The 15,916-nt window shown below is 23.4% G+C and overlaps 2 protein-coding genes across 2 annotated transcripts; one reads left to right on the top strand and one right to left on the bottom strand.

The window, feature by feature from the left end:
- Positions 1-343: 343 nt before the first annotated feature.
- On the top strand, positions 344-6,062 carry LOC112603232 (cell division control protein 45 homolog). Its single transcript, XM_025351722.1, has 13 exons — positions 344-608; positions 2,997-3,149; positions 3,236-3,373; positions 3,433-3,504; positions 3,578-3,769; positions 3,837-3,898; positions 4,033-4,230; positions 4,302-4,433; positions 4,549-4,753; positions 4,820-4,875; positions 4,953-5,091; positions 5,192-5,391; positions 5,882-6,062. Exons 1-13 carry the CDS (start codon positions 558-560, stop codon positions 6,021-6,023), a joined length of 1,740 nt encoding a protein of 579 aa, XP_025207507.1. The 5' UTR covers positions 344-557; the 3' UTR covers positions 6,024-6,062.
- Positions 6,063-11,065: 5,003 nt separating this feature from the next.
- On the bottom strand, positions 11,066-15,742 carry LOC112603285 (membrane-associated progesterone receptor component 2-like). Its single transcript, XM_025351797.1, has 3 exons — positions 14,927-15,742; positions 14,699-14,845; positions 11,066-11,536 (listed from the first exon to the last, which is right to left on the bottom strand). The coding sequence occupies exons 1-3, from the start codon at positions 15,249-15,251 to the stop codon at positions 11,220-11,222; spliced, it is 789 nt and encodes a 262-aa protein (XP_025207582.1). The 5' UTR covers positions 15,252-15,742; the 3' UTR covers positions 11,066-11,219.
- Between the last annotated feature and the right edge of the window lie 174 nt (positions 15,743-15,916).

Here is a 15,916-nt window from a genome sequence, read left to right as displayed (position 1 = left end):
GAGTAATGATGTCGCCCCACTCATTGCTTCTTATGGAATAAACCGAAGACGAATATAGGCTATCGCGTTAATTGTTTGAATATCACAGTTTTTGTATTTCATTCGCCGTTTATTTTTCGCGCCCAACTGTACTACGTAAGCAACAGTGAACATGGTATGATCATTAAAATCCGGATTCGGTTCAAGTTCATGCAAACGTCATGCGCTATGTAATGATATAACCGCCAAAAAGTTACACGATTATACCGTGTTGTTTATAATATCAAACATAATCGGTTTATCTATTCGTTCAATTAATAATATTAGGTTAGCTAGCTTTACAGTATTTCTAGTTTCTACTATTTCTATTTTCTACTATTTCTACCAAAATTTCGTATTTTTGTACGAATAAAATCGTACGTGCGATATTGTGTGAATACTGCAAACATTACCTACCTATCTATTTAATTAATAATTAGTCGTGATCGCGGTACCTACGTCGCTGTTAGTCGTTACCATACCTAATATTATTTTGAATTTTAAACGTGATAATCGGCCTGTCGAACAACTCGGTGATAATGTTTGTCGGTGATTTGGTAAAAGAGTTTTACGACGTTGTTTCAAAAAATGTAAGTAGATCTGGCGTAAATCGTTCGTTTAATTAATTCGTCCGAATTAAATGTCTATCATACTTCTCATGCACTATCGTATATTTAATTATTTTTTTGAAACGTGCGATGATTTAATTCTCTTACTTACTGATTTATTTATGTAGTGCTCAAAGTTTTATTACAAAAAATCAAAGGCATTTAGATTTTATTTTGGATCCACAAGCATAAGAATCGCCCAGGGCCGAATTAAAGTTTTTGTTGTCCTTTGGGCACAAAAAAGAAAACTCGAACATTTTTTTGTTGGCCTAGGCAGTAATCTAAATAACTTAAGTTTTAATTATTGTAATACAAGTCTAAATCTACTTGTATTACATGAGCTCTAAATGAATAATACTAGGTATCTGTGTCCCTGTGGGTAGGTATATTCCAGTAGTTTATATGTAGCATATATAGTTTCAATTCTTAAAGATTAAAATAAATATAATATGAAACAATATATTATAATAACTAGGAGGTTTAAAATCTGTCGGTGTTTGTCTTGTTTTAATTTTATCAGTATTTCTATTATAGGAATTAAAAAAAAAAGTTAATCTACCTATACCATATGATTATAAATTTCAATGTTTTAAACATATACTAATAGTATAACTTTAAAATTATTTGTGTTAAATATTATGTTTGAATTTAATTACCTATTTGATCATGTAATAATAACTTCACTTTTTACATATTGTGCATTCATAGAAACATTATAACTCAGTATTTTGTGGATATTTTAAAATTTGGTTTATAAAACATGAAACTTGATCATTGGACGGACTGACAATTACTCTAATTAATAATTTTTTATTTAACAGATTCTGCATAACAGTAAAGTTAACTCATTTTTTTTTTTTTAATATCAACTTAAGATTGGTCAACTTTCTTAAAGTTATTGTGATCATTGATTAACCTATAGAGCTATTTAATTTTTTTTTTTTAATTTATGATATTCTTAGTTTTAAATACTATGATGATATAATCATAATTCATCTATCTGAGTTTAATTATTATTAGGTAATTTTCTTGAATTTGAATTTTTCTTGTAATTTTCTTAACTTATAAAATTTAATTATGTAAATAATTTAAAAAAAATAATATTATTTGTTATCAAGAAGTCTGGTAAAAAATTCAAATATTCAATGTTTATAATATTTTTCAACAATTTATTTAATTTTGTGTATAGCAATATTTAGGAAATTTTAAATTTAGAATTCAAGTAAATACATCAAAATTTCTTAAAAAAAATAGGTTCTGTTTTTCATATGCAGAATTTATGAGTTAAAAAATGATGAAATAAAGTTATGGTTCAGTAGCATAGTTTCATGTACTGTACACCAGTTTCAAAAATATGTAGATATTTAGCATTGAGTTATAGTATTTTTTGTTTTCATAGATACACGGTATATTACTAAACTATTAATGGTAATATGTGATAATAATTATATACCTTGTTTATATACATCCATTAATTCGAATTAACTTGATCCGTATTGAATTAGTTTGTATTAGGGTACAAGTATATGTCTGCACGTCTAATACCATGTTAGTATAATACACTTCCACCAAATCAGTTTACGTTGTAACACTTACATGCACAGTTTAAACCGATTTACCTTAATTCGAATTAATAATAAATTATTTTATTATCTTTACATCACAATCCTGATTCAGTTGTTGTAATGTATACTAGTGTGATCCGTTTACGTGCATTTTGTACATCTGTAGTTATTTCCAATGTGCATTTCAAATGTGAATTAACTAAACCGTTTTAGGTAAACCGAATTGATATTAAAACGAATTAACAGCCGTTTACATGTATTTAACTCCAGGAGTTAACAAATTCAACTTGAGTTAAATCAGTTTTAGCTGGTACATGTAAACGTAGTAATTAATTACTACAATTTATTATTTTTTTTAGGTATATTTCTTTGTTGAATCAATATAAATTATATTTATATGAGATATGTGTTAGATTTGCCTACGTAATTATAAAAATTATTCTCCATTTTTCATGTCTTGATTGATGTTATTTCTTAATAACAATTTGAAACAATTATATTTTTATAAATATGAAATACATGTTTCATATGTAAAAAATATTGTAATAGTACATATTAAATAGTTGTTTTCATTAGATTTACTAATTAGGCATATAAATACAATTAGGTATCTTTAAATTACAGTTAAAAAAAATGTATTGTGAATTTAATAAGAAAGTATACTATCTACTATTACAAAACAAATTAAAAACTTAAAATATAACAACCAAAGTTCCTGAAATCTCTTGTAATTTTGGTATGTCTATCTTTAAAATTGTAATATTGGCTAGGTTATTGTTTAATTGTTTTTATTTATAATGTTTAGAAAATTTTAATTTTGGTAAATTATGATGTGGATGCAATTTGCGCTGCAAAAATATTTCAATACATATTACGTTTTGATAATGTTGTTTATGTACTTGTGCCTGTAAAAACTACTACTGAATTGAAAAAAGCTTACAAGGAACAAAAAGCGGAAGTAAATGCTTTAAATTGATTTTACTTCATTAACTTACTTAACAAGAATTAAAAAAATTTAATCTTAAATTATTTTCCAATTTACAGATAAAGTTTATAATGTTAATTAACTGTGGTGGTTCATTAGATATAATAGATATTTTAGAACCAGAGGAAGATATAATTTTTTTTATTACTGATAGTCATAGACCTACAGATATCTGCAATGTATACAGTAGTTCACAAGTAAATATACTACTTTCTGTATAATAAAAAAGTTTAATAATCATATTTTTATATATCAGATAAGAATTCTCACTACTCCTGAGGAAGATGAAAAAATACCCGAGTTTGATGATATATTTATTGATGAAGAGGTAAAATAAAAATGTATTTTTGGAAACTTAAAGCGTATAGGTAATATCTACTTTTTTATTTATATAATTCTAGTCATCTGAAGAAGATTCTAATTCTGATGATCTAAATGATGAGTCAAATAATGAAACTGTTGAGAAACGTCAAAATAAAAGGAGAATGCTTCAACAAAAAGCATTTATGAAAAGAAAAGAAAGAAAAAATTGGGAAGAAAAAAGAAAAAAGCTTTTATTTGATTACTCTCAATTTTCATACTATGGAAGATCGGTTTGTTAATTTATTTTATAAAAAGGTTTAACTAATATTTTATTTATTATTTTATTTTTGTTTTTAGAGTGCTATATTGATGTATGATCTTGCTTGGAAATTACATAGAGAATCTGTTGATGTATTGTGGTAAGCTTAATTTAGAGGTGGTGGGTTAGTAGAGAAATAATATTTTAATTATTCATTTTTTTTTCCAATTATTTAATTATAATTAATTGTCTGATTATTAATTTAAATATTTAAAGTAAAAAATACATTTTCAGGTGGGGTATTATTGGTGTAACTGAGCAATTCATTTTTGGTAAAACTGAAAACATGCGTTACTTAAAAGAAGTTGAGTTAATTGGTGATCATATTGGTCGTATTTGCGAATTTTCTATTAATCATAACGATATGAAATCCATATCACAGACTCCATCTTCAAACGATACTTCAAATTTAAGGATTGAATCAGAAAAAGAGTGAGAAATACTTACTGAACTATAAATATACTTGAATATAGAAACTAAAATATTGATAGTATAATTTTTAGTTTATTATTAGCCTTATACAGACATTGGACAATTGAATCAAGCCTTCGATATTCTATGTTTACAGCTGTATCTTTAAAACTTTGGACTGTAAAAGGAGAGAAAAGATTGAAACAAATTTTAGCTGAGATGGGGTAATTTTAATTATAATTGGTACCTTTAGCAGAATAAATTTTTTTTAAATAAATCATTAGCTATATTAATTATAGTTATCCAGTTAAAAAAAATGTATGTTATTAATAATTAAAGGTTACCTTTATCGGAAAGTCGTCAAATGTACCATTCTATGGATTTAAATTTACGTAAACAATTTTTTGGGATGATGGAAAAAATGTCTAACACTCATAATTTGTTACACTTGATTTATCCTTCTTTTATATTACACCAAGGTTATAAAACTCGGTATCAGAGTGCTGATTATGTTTATTCAATGATTGCTACTTTGGAAAGTAAAGTAAGTTTTGAAAAAATATCACTAATATTGTTATATATACAATGATGTAGTTAAAACAATTTTCAGATTAGTGGAAATTCATCTACAGAGTGTTTTTATAATACAATGGATTCATTGTCTCGGTAAGTATTTTTAATATATAAAATTATGATTTTTATAATTTATTAAACTTTTATTTAATCGTGATATATTTTTATAGATCCAACAAAAACTTATTAGATGAAGGAATAGAAAGAGCCAAATGGATATTGACTAATATGTTTAGACATATACAAGCAGCATTAGATATGAGACAAGTGATATTAGCAGGTCCATTTTATTACCTAATTGTCCAAGAGGTAATAAATTTGCTATAAATAAGTAACTTCAGTAACATACCTTCAAGGTTCAACTTTATTTCAATAGTTTTAAATAAAATAATTTTATTAATTGTTGCAGGGTACATTAAATTCACAGCATTATTCCAATCCACAACTTTTAACTATGTTAGCTTCATTTGCATTGAGGGCTCAAATTGCATCATCTTATAAAAATAAAAATAATCGTTTACCATTAATTGCTTCAGCAGTTCTTAATTCAGACAAAGATACTTGTATTGTAGTTGGTATTCCTCCTATAACAGAATCAATGCCTAGAAGGTAAGATTTGATAATTTTATATTTTAGTTTTGAATTAAGATCAGTAATAAATGACGAGTTTAACCTAAAAAATATAAAATTTATGTTATTAAAAAAAAAAATCTAGTAATTATTTTATTTTTATCATCTAATAATAATTTTATTTTGTATATTATTCAATTTTTAGTGTTATTTTGCACTTATTTTAAATGCTATTTCAATATAACTTCCAAGCCGTAGCGATAACTAATCTGGTATTCTAATCTAGAATTATTCCAAACATTTAGTTGAGTGTTAAACCATTTTAAAGCATAAAATTTGATTTTGTAAGAAATTAGTGGTCTCTGAAATTATTACCTACTAATTACAGCATTAATGATTTTTTTATAATCATAAATTTAAATTTAAACATTCAATTATTTCTTGACAAACTAAAAATGAATATAATTTCTTTTTAACGTATGTTTAAATATTTAAAATTGTCTATTTTATAATTATTTTAATATTTCAGTTTTTTTGGAAAAGCATTTGAGCAAGTAGCCAATAAAACAAATATAAATATTTCACTAGATTACTTCGATTCATCTATTATTACAATGCAAATTAAAGATCGGCCAACATTTTTTGATGCATTAACAGCATTACTTAGTTGACAATTTATATTTATAAAATTGTAATTAAATAACTATTAAGGCAAATATCATGTTTAATATTGTCATTTTTCTTTTAGAAATTTTGTATTTTAATTAATCAAATTTTAAGAAAGATGCATGAATAATGTATTTTTATAAACTAACTAGTTATAAGAAATATCATAATGTTTTAAAAAATTAATTTTTAACTGTCATGTAAGTGTTTAATGTTATTATGAAAAATATAGTTGCCATAAATTGAATATTTTTAAAATACATTTCTAAGTTATAAGTTTTTATTGCTACTATTTATTTAATTGAACATTTTTATTAAAATAATTAAATACTAGATCATAAAGAATAAAGATTTTTAAACTTGTATTTTAATATTATGTAACAAACAAGTTGCTTTTGATAGTAAATTGAACTTAAATTAACAAAATTAGTGTATTTTGTATTTATGACTTTTGAAAGAAATCTTGGTTATTGGAGCTTGTAAATTAATTTTCAAGAAGTTGAGAATATATGTTACTCAAAATACTCTATAATTTAATGGTGTAAAAAAATGTAAGAAATTTAAAGGAGTTTTATTTAGTGGCGGAATAGACAATAGTACTGTTATATATTATTAAGATTCAAACTAAATTCTCAAAATAAATATAAGTCTGCAATTGTAAATAAAAACTATTCAAGTTTGTATTTATTTCAAAAATGTAGTTAAGATAATACTTTTATAATTTGATATTCAAGTTACTTTAATAATAACAGAAAATGTTTGTATTTGAGATATTCATTTATCATGATCATTTTTATTTTTAATAAAATATAACTGAAAATTTGAAAAAATTTAATTACAAACCATTAAAAAGAATTTAAACATATGTTATATTTATAAAGAGGGGGTTTTCACAGTCATTTCACTCGTAGCAGTTATTTCATGTTTGTATCTTGTATTCAAATATAATTAAATAGTTTATAGTTTAGTATTTTATTAGTTGTGTAAACATTATACATGCAAAACAAATAATTAATATAAACTGTTTTAAATAAATTAAACAAGGACTATTTGAACTTTGATATATTCTGAATCACATATATTAAATAAAAACTCTAATTATATGCTAAATAATATGTGAAACAAGTTAATTTTTTATCTAAAAGGTTTTTATATGCATTAAATTTGCAATCTTTATACATTTTATTTTCACATTCTTAAATATTTTTCATTATTTTTGTACAATAAAACCACCAGTAATATTACAAAATAAATTAATCCAATTTCTATAATACTGAAAGCCTGGATTTGATAAATTTATTTAAAATTTAAATAAGTTCTAAACTTTAGCTTTATTTAATATTTAAATTAGCTAAATTTTCAGCAAAATTAACCCTATAGACTGAAAAATTGAATAGCACATAATATGTATGTCCATATTATGGACATGATAATATTACGATAATTAAAATAACAATACATTACTTTAAAGTGTTGAAGTATATAAAATCAAAAGAATCAAAAGCACTTGACATTTACAAACATATTTTTTTTTCAAATTGCCTTTTTTGCTTCTTTTTATATGAATTGAGGGCCATCAATAGGGAAGTTGACATCAACACATCATTTAGATTATGTTGTATTTATTGTTTTTTAAATTCAATTACACTGTATATTTAATGATACATTTTTAATTACACTAAACATTTTTTATTTTTATCAAATTTTCTTTTCAACTGTAATGTATGTTAAAAAATATCTTAGAACTTACATACCTAATAATCTTTACTGGTTATATCATACTTATTTGTATGTCATAACTTCAAGTTAGGTCAAAAAGATTATACTTAAAGATTTATTTTTTGGTACTGCATATCTAAGAAATTTAAGGAAATATTATTGTAAAGCAATGAAGAAAATTAAGAATTTAAAGATTTCTATTTTAAACATTAGTTTTATTAAAAATTGAAGATTTTAATAAAAATCTATGTATAAATGTAAACCACAGAGAAAATGAAAACGAGAGCGAAATTTCTACTTAAAAAGATATGTATTAAGTCTAAAGTTTTATCAAATAGTGTTTGTGAAGTACATGAATTTAACTTTATGACAGCTTTGAATTAATGCATCCTTCTCATAACATTCTAATCTTAAATTTTTCACAAAAGTAATCTTACGTAAACATAATGCTGCAGGTACTAACGAGCTATACTCTAAACTATAAATGCAAATAAATAATATACATTGTAGTTTGTTATAAAAGCAAGTTACAATGAAATTAACTTATTTTTAATCAAAGTTGATTATTATGGACATGTGCTCTATAGAGATATAGAAGTTGTGTTTATAAAATAATTTGTCATAACTATTCCATAAAAAAAAAAAAAATCGATTGAAAATAATTCATCGGTAACATTTTTCTTCTGCTTATTTTTGTACTAAAATTAGTAAGTAATTAGTTGGGTACATAAAAATTGTAACACTATTATCTATTATAAATAAACAAAAATTGTATTTTTTAATCTTTAAAATTATTTGTAAAACTATAGATGTCAATAATTTTCATACCAGCAGTATACATTTTAAATTATTATATATATATATAATAGTACAGTTCTTTTCTGCAATTATGCAATTGCATGTCAAGCCATTTGTTTAAAAACATAATACAATTAACTAATATTAAGTTCAACATGAACTGGTCAGAGAGAAAGTACATTTTCATTTAAAAGCAAAATTTAAACTTTTAAAAGAACTTGAGAATGTTTTTAAAAAGAAAGTGGATTACTTTCAGAGCTAAAGCAATATGTACTTAAAAGCTGAAGTTAGGACTGCAAATACTAGCATACTCAATTCTACCATCACAGCAATGATTGACTTACCTATCTTCAATTTGACGGTTTCTGTTATTTTTCAAATTGTATTTTATTACTCACCAAATAAGTAAATAGATTGATAAAATAGGTAATGAAGATAACATTCAAACTTTATTTTAGCTATAATAGAGCTTTACACATGAAATAATCAGTCAAAATATAGACATAAATATAGTGTAGAATACATTATTTATATATTTACATGTCATTACAACTTTTAATATTTTATTATAATAGTTATTATTTATTTATCATTATCATTTTAAATATCAATAATAAATTAATGAATAATATTTGAATTATGAATGTATTTTAAATTTAAATACGTCTAAAAACATGATAGATATAAATAAGTTATACTATATTTTGAAAAAATTTAAAATCATATTAACTGTGTTCAAATAAAACTTGAGCCCCCATGATGTTGTACGAGTCTTTAGTAATTTTGGAAACCCAAATCAGGCGTACATTTCAATCCTTGGCTCTTAAATATGATGTTAAATATTTAAATATTTTAACTAAATTTGTAGCTTACACAATGATTTAAAAATTGAAAAGTATGAATTTGTAATGAATGTAATTCTGGATGATTAAGCAATAATAGATTAGTCCCATATAATATCAAAATTACCTTACAAATAGGTACCATATTTTCTTAAAAAAAAAAAAACACAAACTAGCAACTGTATATATTTTTCAATATTTGCAGTAAGGTATCCTAATATTTATAAAGTTTAATTGTTTTGAGTTGACTACTTTAATTATGATCTTTTACAAATCAAAAATTCAATAAATAACTAAATAAATCAGTATTCATTGCCCAGACGTAATATTATTATAAAAATGATCGCCTTAAATTATTTTTCTACTTTCTATGATATCAAAAATGTTTGAATGTTGAATCAATTATTTCATAAAACATTAAACTGTTGCTTTCACCATAATTTATTAATGTGTTAACTAGCATTGTTTAGTTCAATGTTCATAAGAAAAAAATGTGTTATCATTCTAATTTTGAGAAAGACACTTACTTAGGTATATCAAATAGAATTTAAACAAACAAAATTCCTTTACTCATAATGTTACTGTAATGTAATTAAAACATTTTATCTACAATTTGATATGGGGATATCAACAAATTCTTATTATTAAGTAAAATAAAAATTTTTTTTTTAATGTTTATACCCTGCACATGTTACAATATTATAAGTTCCCATGCGGAACTCATATTGAAACATATAAAAAATAATTAATTATATTTTAGTTTCTTCACAAAAACAACATTTTATTTTATCTATCAATAAAAATAGAATGGTATCATTGCTAATTAAATAAAAATTGAATTATTTCATTTTAATTTTATCGAATATTTTAATAATCGTGTAAAAACTATATATAAATAATTATTGTTTAAACATTTGCCCAATTATATGTATTATAATGGATTACATGATTTTTTAAATTTTTCATTTGAAAGAAACTTTTATGTAATTAACAACAATTTTGACATTGCAAAAGTGTTGACTTAAAAGGAAAATAGCAAGAAAACATGTATACATAAATATAATTATAATTTTATCAAATAAAACAAACCAAAAACATAAGAATGTATACATGAAAATTCAACTACGAATAAGATAACATAATAGTTATAAAATAAACAAAAATTATAAAGTTATCTACTTTTATCAACAGCATTTCAAGGAATGGTTTTTATATATATTAAAATATTTTTACACGTTATGGACAATAATTTTTTTTTTTTTTGATAAAAGCTATATTAGTAAGACAAAATATATGTGCTAGCTGTACATTTACACCATGTGTAATTTAGCAAAATTTAAAATTTTTATTATCAAAATAACTTTGGTAATTAAATTTAGTTTTTAGAAAAAAATTTATGTGTTCCCTGTAACTTAATGGTACATTTTTAAAAAATTATTAAATTATTTAAATAACATTAAAAATAAAATCGACTACTATATTACTTATACTTATTATATAGTTATAAAAAATAAAAATTTAATTCCTTCAATAGTATTCAATAAAAACTGAATAAAGGAACAAAACCAGATAATTCTTCATTCATAATTTTTAAACACTAACACTGAATATTTTGAACTTGAATAGATATTTTTATCTTCATTTTAGTTCGTATAATGAAGATCCAGAAAAAAATTAAAATTCAATAATAATTGTTGATTTCAGTCATATTATTAAGTACAAAACAAAAAACTTTAACACCCTTACAGTATATAATGAATCCCATCACCGTAACAGACGTAACCGTTCATAGTTCCCCATAGTTGAAAATAAATACCGATGTTTTAATTTAAATAATTTGTACTATTTTTCCAAGGTATGAGTTTCATCTTGTTTGGTTGGGATATCCAATAATTTAGTGGCCTCGGCTTTCTCATCATTACTATCTGAAGATGGATCAATGATGCTGTCTATAATTTCCTCATTGTTATCTTTGGTTTCAGTTTTTGGTAATTCATTAATATTTGTGGAATCTCCTACAGCATAGTTTTTGGGTTTTTCAGGTTCACACTGTTTTGGATTTTCTAGATGAAGTTTGTTTGTAGGGGTTTCTTCTTCATCAGTATAGTAACTGTGAGATTCTCCGGGTTTCAATAGACGCCCAACATAATCATATTTTTCTAAATAACATAAAATAAATAGAATATTATAATTAATAAATACAAAATATACAGAAATATTGTGATAAGAAAGTTCTGTGGAATAGTTCAAGTTCAAGATATTAAATATTAATTAGTACAAAGTCTACTTCATAGTTTTTATAATTAATTAGATCAGGCTCATCTAATTCAAATAAAAGTAAAATATTGTTTATTTAATAAAGTTAATTGTTTTTAGAAAAGCTATAACATAATATTGATGTTACCACAATAGAAACAAAATTTATGAATTATAAAATATTTGTTATAACAAAAATTTTAACATATAGTACTAAATATTTAATTTAGAGCATAGTTACTTATTGCATGTGGGTTTTATATAATTACAAAAATAAAGAGTGAATGTGCCAAAAATATATTTTTTTTAAAAACATAAAATATATTAGAATAATAAAATGATGAACAAATAGAATATATTTAATCTACGGTGTAATTTTTTGAATAGAAATAATTTGATTTAGCAACCCAGACACGTACAAAATGTTATTAAAATGTTTCACATATTCATTTGCTTTTAAAATATTTGAAACATCAATTATTGAAAGATTAACAACTAAATTTTTCTAATCATGAATTGTAAAAATAATTTTGAAGACATTACATAACTGTACAAGAATCATGCAGTACATTAATTTTAAATGTTGATTCATAGCATGATTTTTCTACGATTCTTAGTATAAATTACAAATTAATGGAAACACATTCAACAATTTATTTTTTCTATAACTGGTAAATAAATTTAAGACATTTAAATTTTCTTCTCCAGTATAAATAAAATATACAACAATTGTCATGGATTAAATATACTTTATTTTGTTAATATTAGTACAATAATGTATTACTTATTATTTTAATTTGGATTTAATTCACTAGTGGCATATTAAGGGAAATAAATATTTAATCATCTCTTGTCTCTATATACTACTAGTGACCCAAATAAAAATTAAAATAATGAGCTATAAATGACTGCATTGTCATAGCGTATTTACAATATATAATAAAATTATTAATCTTTGCTAATGTCTAAAAAGATTAACCTATCAACAAACAAATCAAAAATATTCATAATCATGAATAAAAGATATAGTAAAAACTCAGTTCACGTTCAAGTTTATTTCTTGAAAATTAAATGCATAAACGTTTAGTTCACACTATATAAAAATATAAAAATATGGGCCAGTGAGTACTACTTTAACATACAGTAGAAATTGAATAGGTCATTGTGATGGATATGTTAAATTTTAATTCTATGATATATTATTGTAACTGAAAAATGATTCTAAGTAGCATTGCATTAAAAAATGTATTATTTTAAATAGTAAAATTGTTGATTTGTTAAATTTAAAAAAATATATATATATATATATATATATATAGTACCAACACATTTATTACCTTAATATAATTTAGTTTATGATGATTTTAGAAAATAGTGACAATAATAATAATCATAAATAAAATATGATTAATTTGTTAGATAAAGATTTATGACATGAAATAGTAATAAATTATGAATATGAGTGTATGGGTAATTACATAAGATGACATGTAAAAAATAAAGTATACACATTAATGATAATGATAATAAAAAACTTTTACTTTAAATGATATACATAATAAAAAAATCAGTTTCTCTGTTGTTAAATTTAATATTTTGATATAAGAAGTTTTAATAAATTATAATTCCATACATAGAGAAAAGCTCAATACATAAATTAAATTTCGAGTGTTACTATACTAAGTACATTAATAATTATTGTTGAGTGTTTAAATGGGCCGTTAAGTAAACATTTTTTATTTTATTTTTAAGCCAATACATAATAAATGATATATCTACAAACTATGTAATAAAATATATAAATGTGTTATATATTACATCAAATATTACCACAATAATACTGAATAGGAGTAGTCTTTAAAGAATAATAATAATATATATATATATATATGTATGTATATTAATATTACAAATGTAAATAATATTTACATTTGTAAACTTTAATTAATAATCCTGTATTTATTTTATTTTATATACAAAATTATCATAAAATGAATAAGTTATCAGTATGACCCATAATGACCTATATTTTTTCATTAAAGCGTTATACCTCGTGCCTTTTTAACATATCAATTGAAAAGTTTTACAGAATTACAAATGGTTAATCAAAGTGAAGAGAAATAATTCTGTGATGTACTACTAAAATATAATTATATATAGGTACATATGATATGTATAATATGCTCATATAATTTATTTACATCTAACATTTTCATTTTTTTTTTTAATCCCAACAACTTAGATAATCAATTTAATAACAAAAAAATGATTAAGATTTAAATTAGATTATGAAATGTTAAAAAAATGTAACTAAACTAAGTTTTAAACTATCAAAGCAATGTTAATTTAATTTATTAAATTAGATACATTTACAGTGTTTTGGAGACACAAGACTAGGATTTGGGTAGGTTTTGAATGCATATAAATTCTAGACTTTGTAGGAAATTAACAAAATAATTTTATTTAAATAAAGAAATTATGTATTTCATAATACTGTATGCCAATAATTTTGAATATAATTATAGAAATTGTGTTGTTTTGGAAAAAAATTGTTTTAAGGTATCTGGTTTAAAAATCATACAATTAAAAATATACTTTTAAATAAGTTCAAATATTGCATCAGTGCCATTGATGAAAATGCAAATTATGCATACAATTTAAAACAAACACTCAGTAATGTACAAATACATTAATTATTTAAGCATGGTATAATATTTATATAATTATTTACAATTAATTAATTAATACTATAGTTTTTATTTATAGTTTAATAATTCAATAGATTTCATAATATAAGTGAACACTTTAAAATCAAAACCATAAGAATATTAATTTAAGTAGGTAACTAATACTACAGTGACCTATTTATTTTTTAGTACCTATTTTGTATTGATAAATTATTACAATAAAATTACATGAAGTTAATAAAATGTATTTAATACAAATCATAATCATTTTATTTTAACTACATATGTATTTATGATTATCATTATTATTCACAATTTTGATATAATTTATCCTCAAATTTATGTAAAATGGTAGCAATTATAAAATGTTAAACTTACCCATAAACTGAGTTTCCCATTCCAACATAGATTCAATCTCTAAAGAATTCAAATCACTTAGGTCATCGTATTCATCTTTACCACTAACTGAAAATGTGGCTAATCCACGAGAAGCATCATGTCCACCAAATGTTGAGTAAACGCCACCTGTGATAGAATAGTTAAGTACTTAATTGTTTGTTATAAATGAACTGGATTTAAGACCATGTAATGCGAGAACAATCATACCAGGTCCATAAAAATGTTTTCCTTTAGTGACATCAAACACTTTGCCATTGATTGCTACCAAAATACGTCCATCACCTTTGGTACCGTCAAATTCACGTAGCTCTTGGATGGTAAAATCTCTCTTTTTCATTTTTGGCAATACCACATCTTCTTCTTCCTCGACTTGGGGCTCATTGCGTTTCATGAATATTTTCATTAACAGAAATGTAATAATGGCCACCAGGCTGCCATTTAATAACACTTTAAGCCAGAAGCTGACACTGTAAACATCGTACAATAATTCATCCACGCCATCCGGCACTCCATTGCCGACGTTAGTTGACATTATAGTAGTAAAATAGAAAAAGCACTGTAATATAAAATTACCCTATTTTTCAGAAACGTAAAAATGGACCACGAAATAAAACTGCAAAAAATAAATTAATTTGACGCAATAGCCACTACAATTAATTATTATCGCGTGTCTGCACTATAATCATAAGTAGAAAAAAAAACGATAGGCCGGCTATCGTAACACGGTGACGAGAATAGTTACAACTGTGCGAGCGAACAATAATAACGTCGAACGATTCCCACTGGTTTTGTCGCTTCGTACGAACAGTGAACGCCGTTTAGCGGATGAAAGTTAATATTAAAATAAGTAGGTATATTTCAATAGTTTGAAAAGTGACGAGTGTTATTGCTGACTACTATTTACTTAAACGAGATAATAACGTCCCGAACATGGATTATCATGGATTCATTTTTTTTTCTACAACGGAATAGAATATTGTGAAACAGAATGTAATATGCATGTATGCCTTATTTCCGTGACTCGTGGAGGTGGAAATTATCTCATAATAATAATTATTATTATTATCATAGTAATAATAACGATGACGTCATGACGGCATTATTTATTAATGATATCGATATAACCGTGATGCCGGGCTAATAGGTGTACCTTATAATATTACTATTATTATGTATGAATTATAAATTACAATACGT

The sequence above is a fragment of the Melanaphis sacchari genome, unplaced genomic scaffold, assembly GCF_002803265.2.
Source record: "Melanaphis sacchari strain LSU unplaced genomic scaffold, SCAv2.0 Contig9_pilon_pilon, whole genome shotgun sequence".
NCBI lineage: Eukaryota > Metazoa > Arthropoda > Insecta > Hemiptera > Aphididae > Melanaphis > Melanaphis sacchari.
Note: the sequence above shows the minus strand (reverse complement) of the source record. Positions and strands in the feature narration are given on the sequence as shown.

Coding starts and splice junctions, on each gene's coding strand:
- LOC112603285 (XM_025351797.1), bottom strand. CDS start 15,251: ATGTCAACTAACGTCGGCAATGGAGTGCCGGATGGCGTGGATGAATTA. Junction 14,846..14,926: donor AAAACATTTTTATGGACCTG/GTATGATTGTTC, acceptor ATTCTATCACAG/GTGGCGTTTACTCAACATTT. Junction 11,537..14,698: donor ATGGGAAACTCAGTTTATGG/GTAAGTTTAACA, acceptor TATGTTATTTAG/AAAAATATGATTATGTTGGG.
- LOC112603232 (XM_025351722.1), top strand. CDS start 558: ATGTTTGTCGGTGATTTGGTAAAAGAGTTTTACGACGTTGTTTCAAAA. Junction 3,374..3,432: donor ATGTATACAGTAGTTCACAA/GTAAATATACTA, acceptor TTTATATATCAG/ATAAGAATTCTCACTACTCC. Junction 5,392..5,881: donor ACAGAATCAATGCCTAGAAG/GTAAGATTTGAT, acceptor TTAATATTTCAG/TTTTTTTGGAAAAGCATTTG.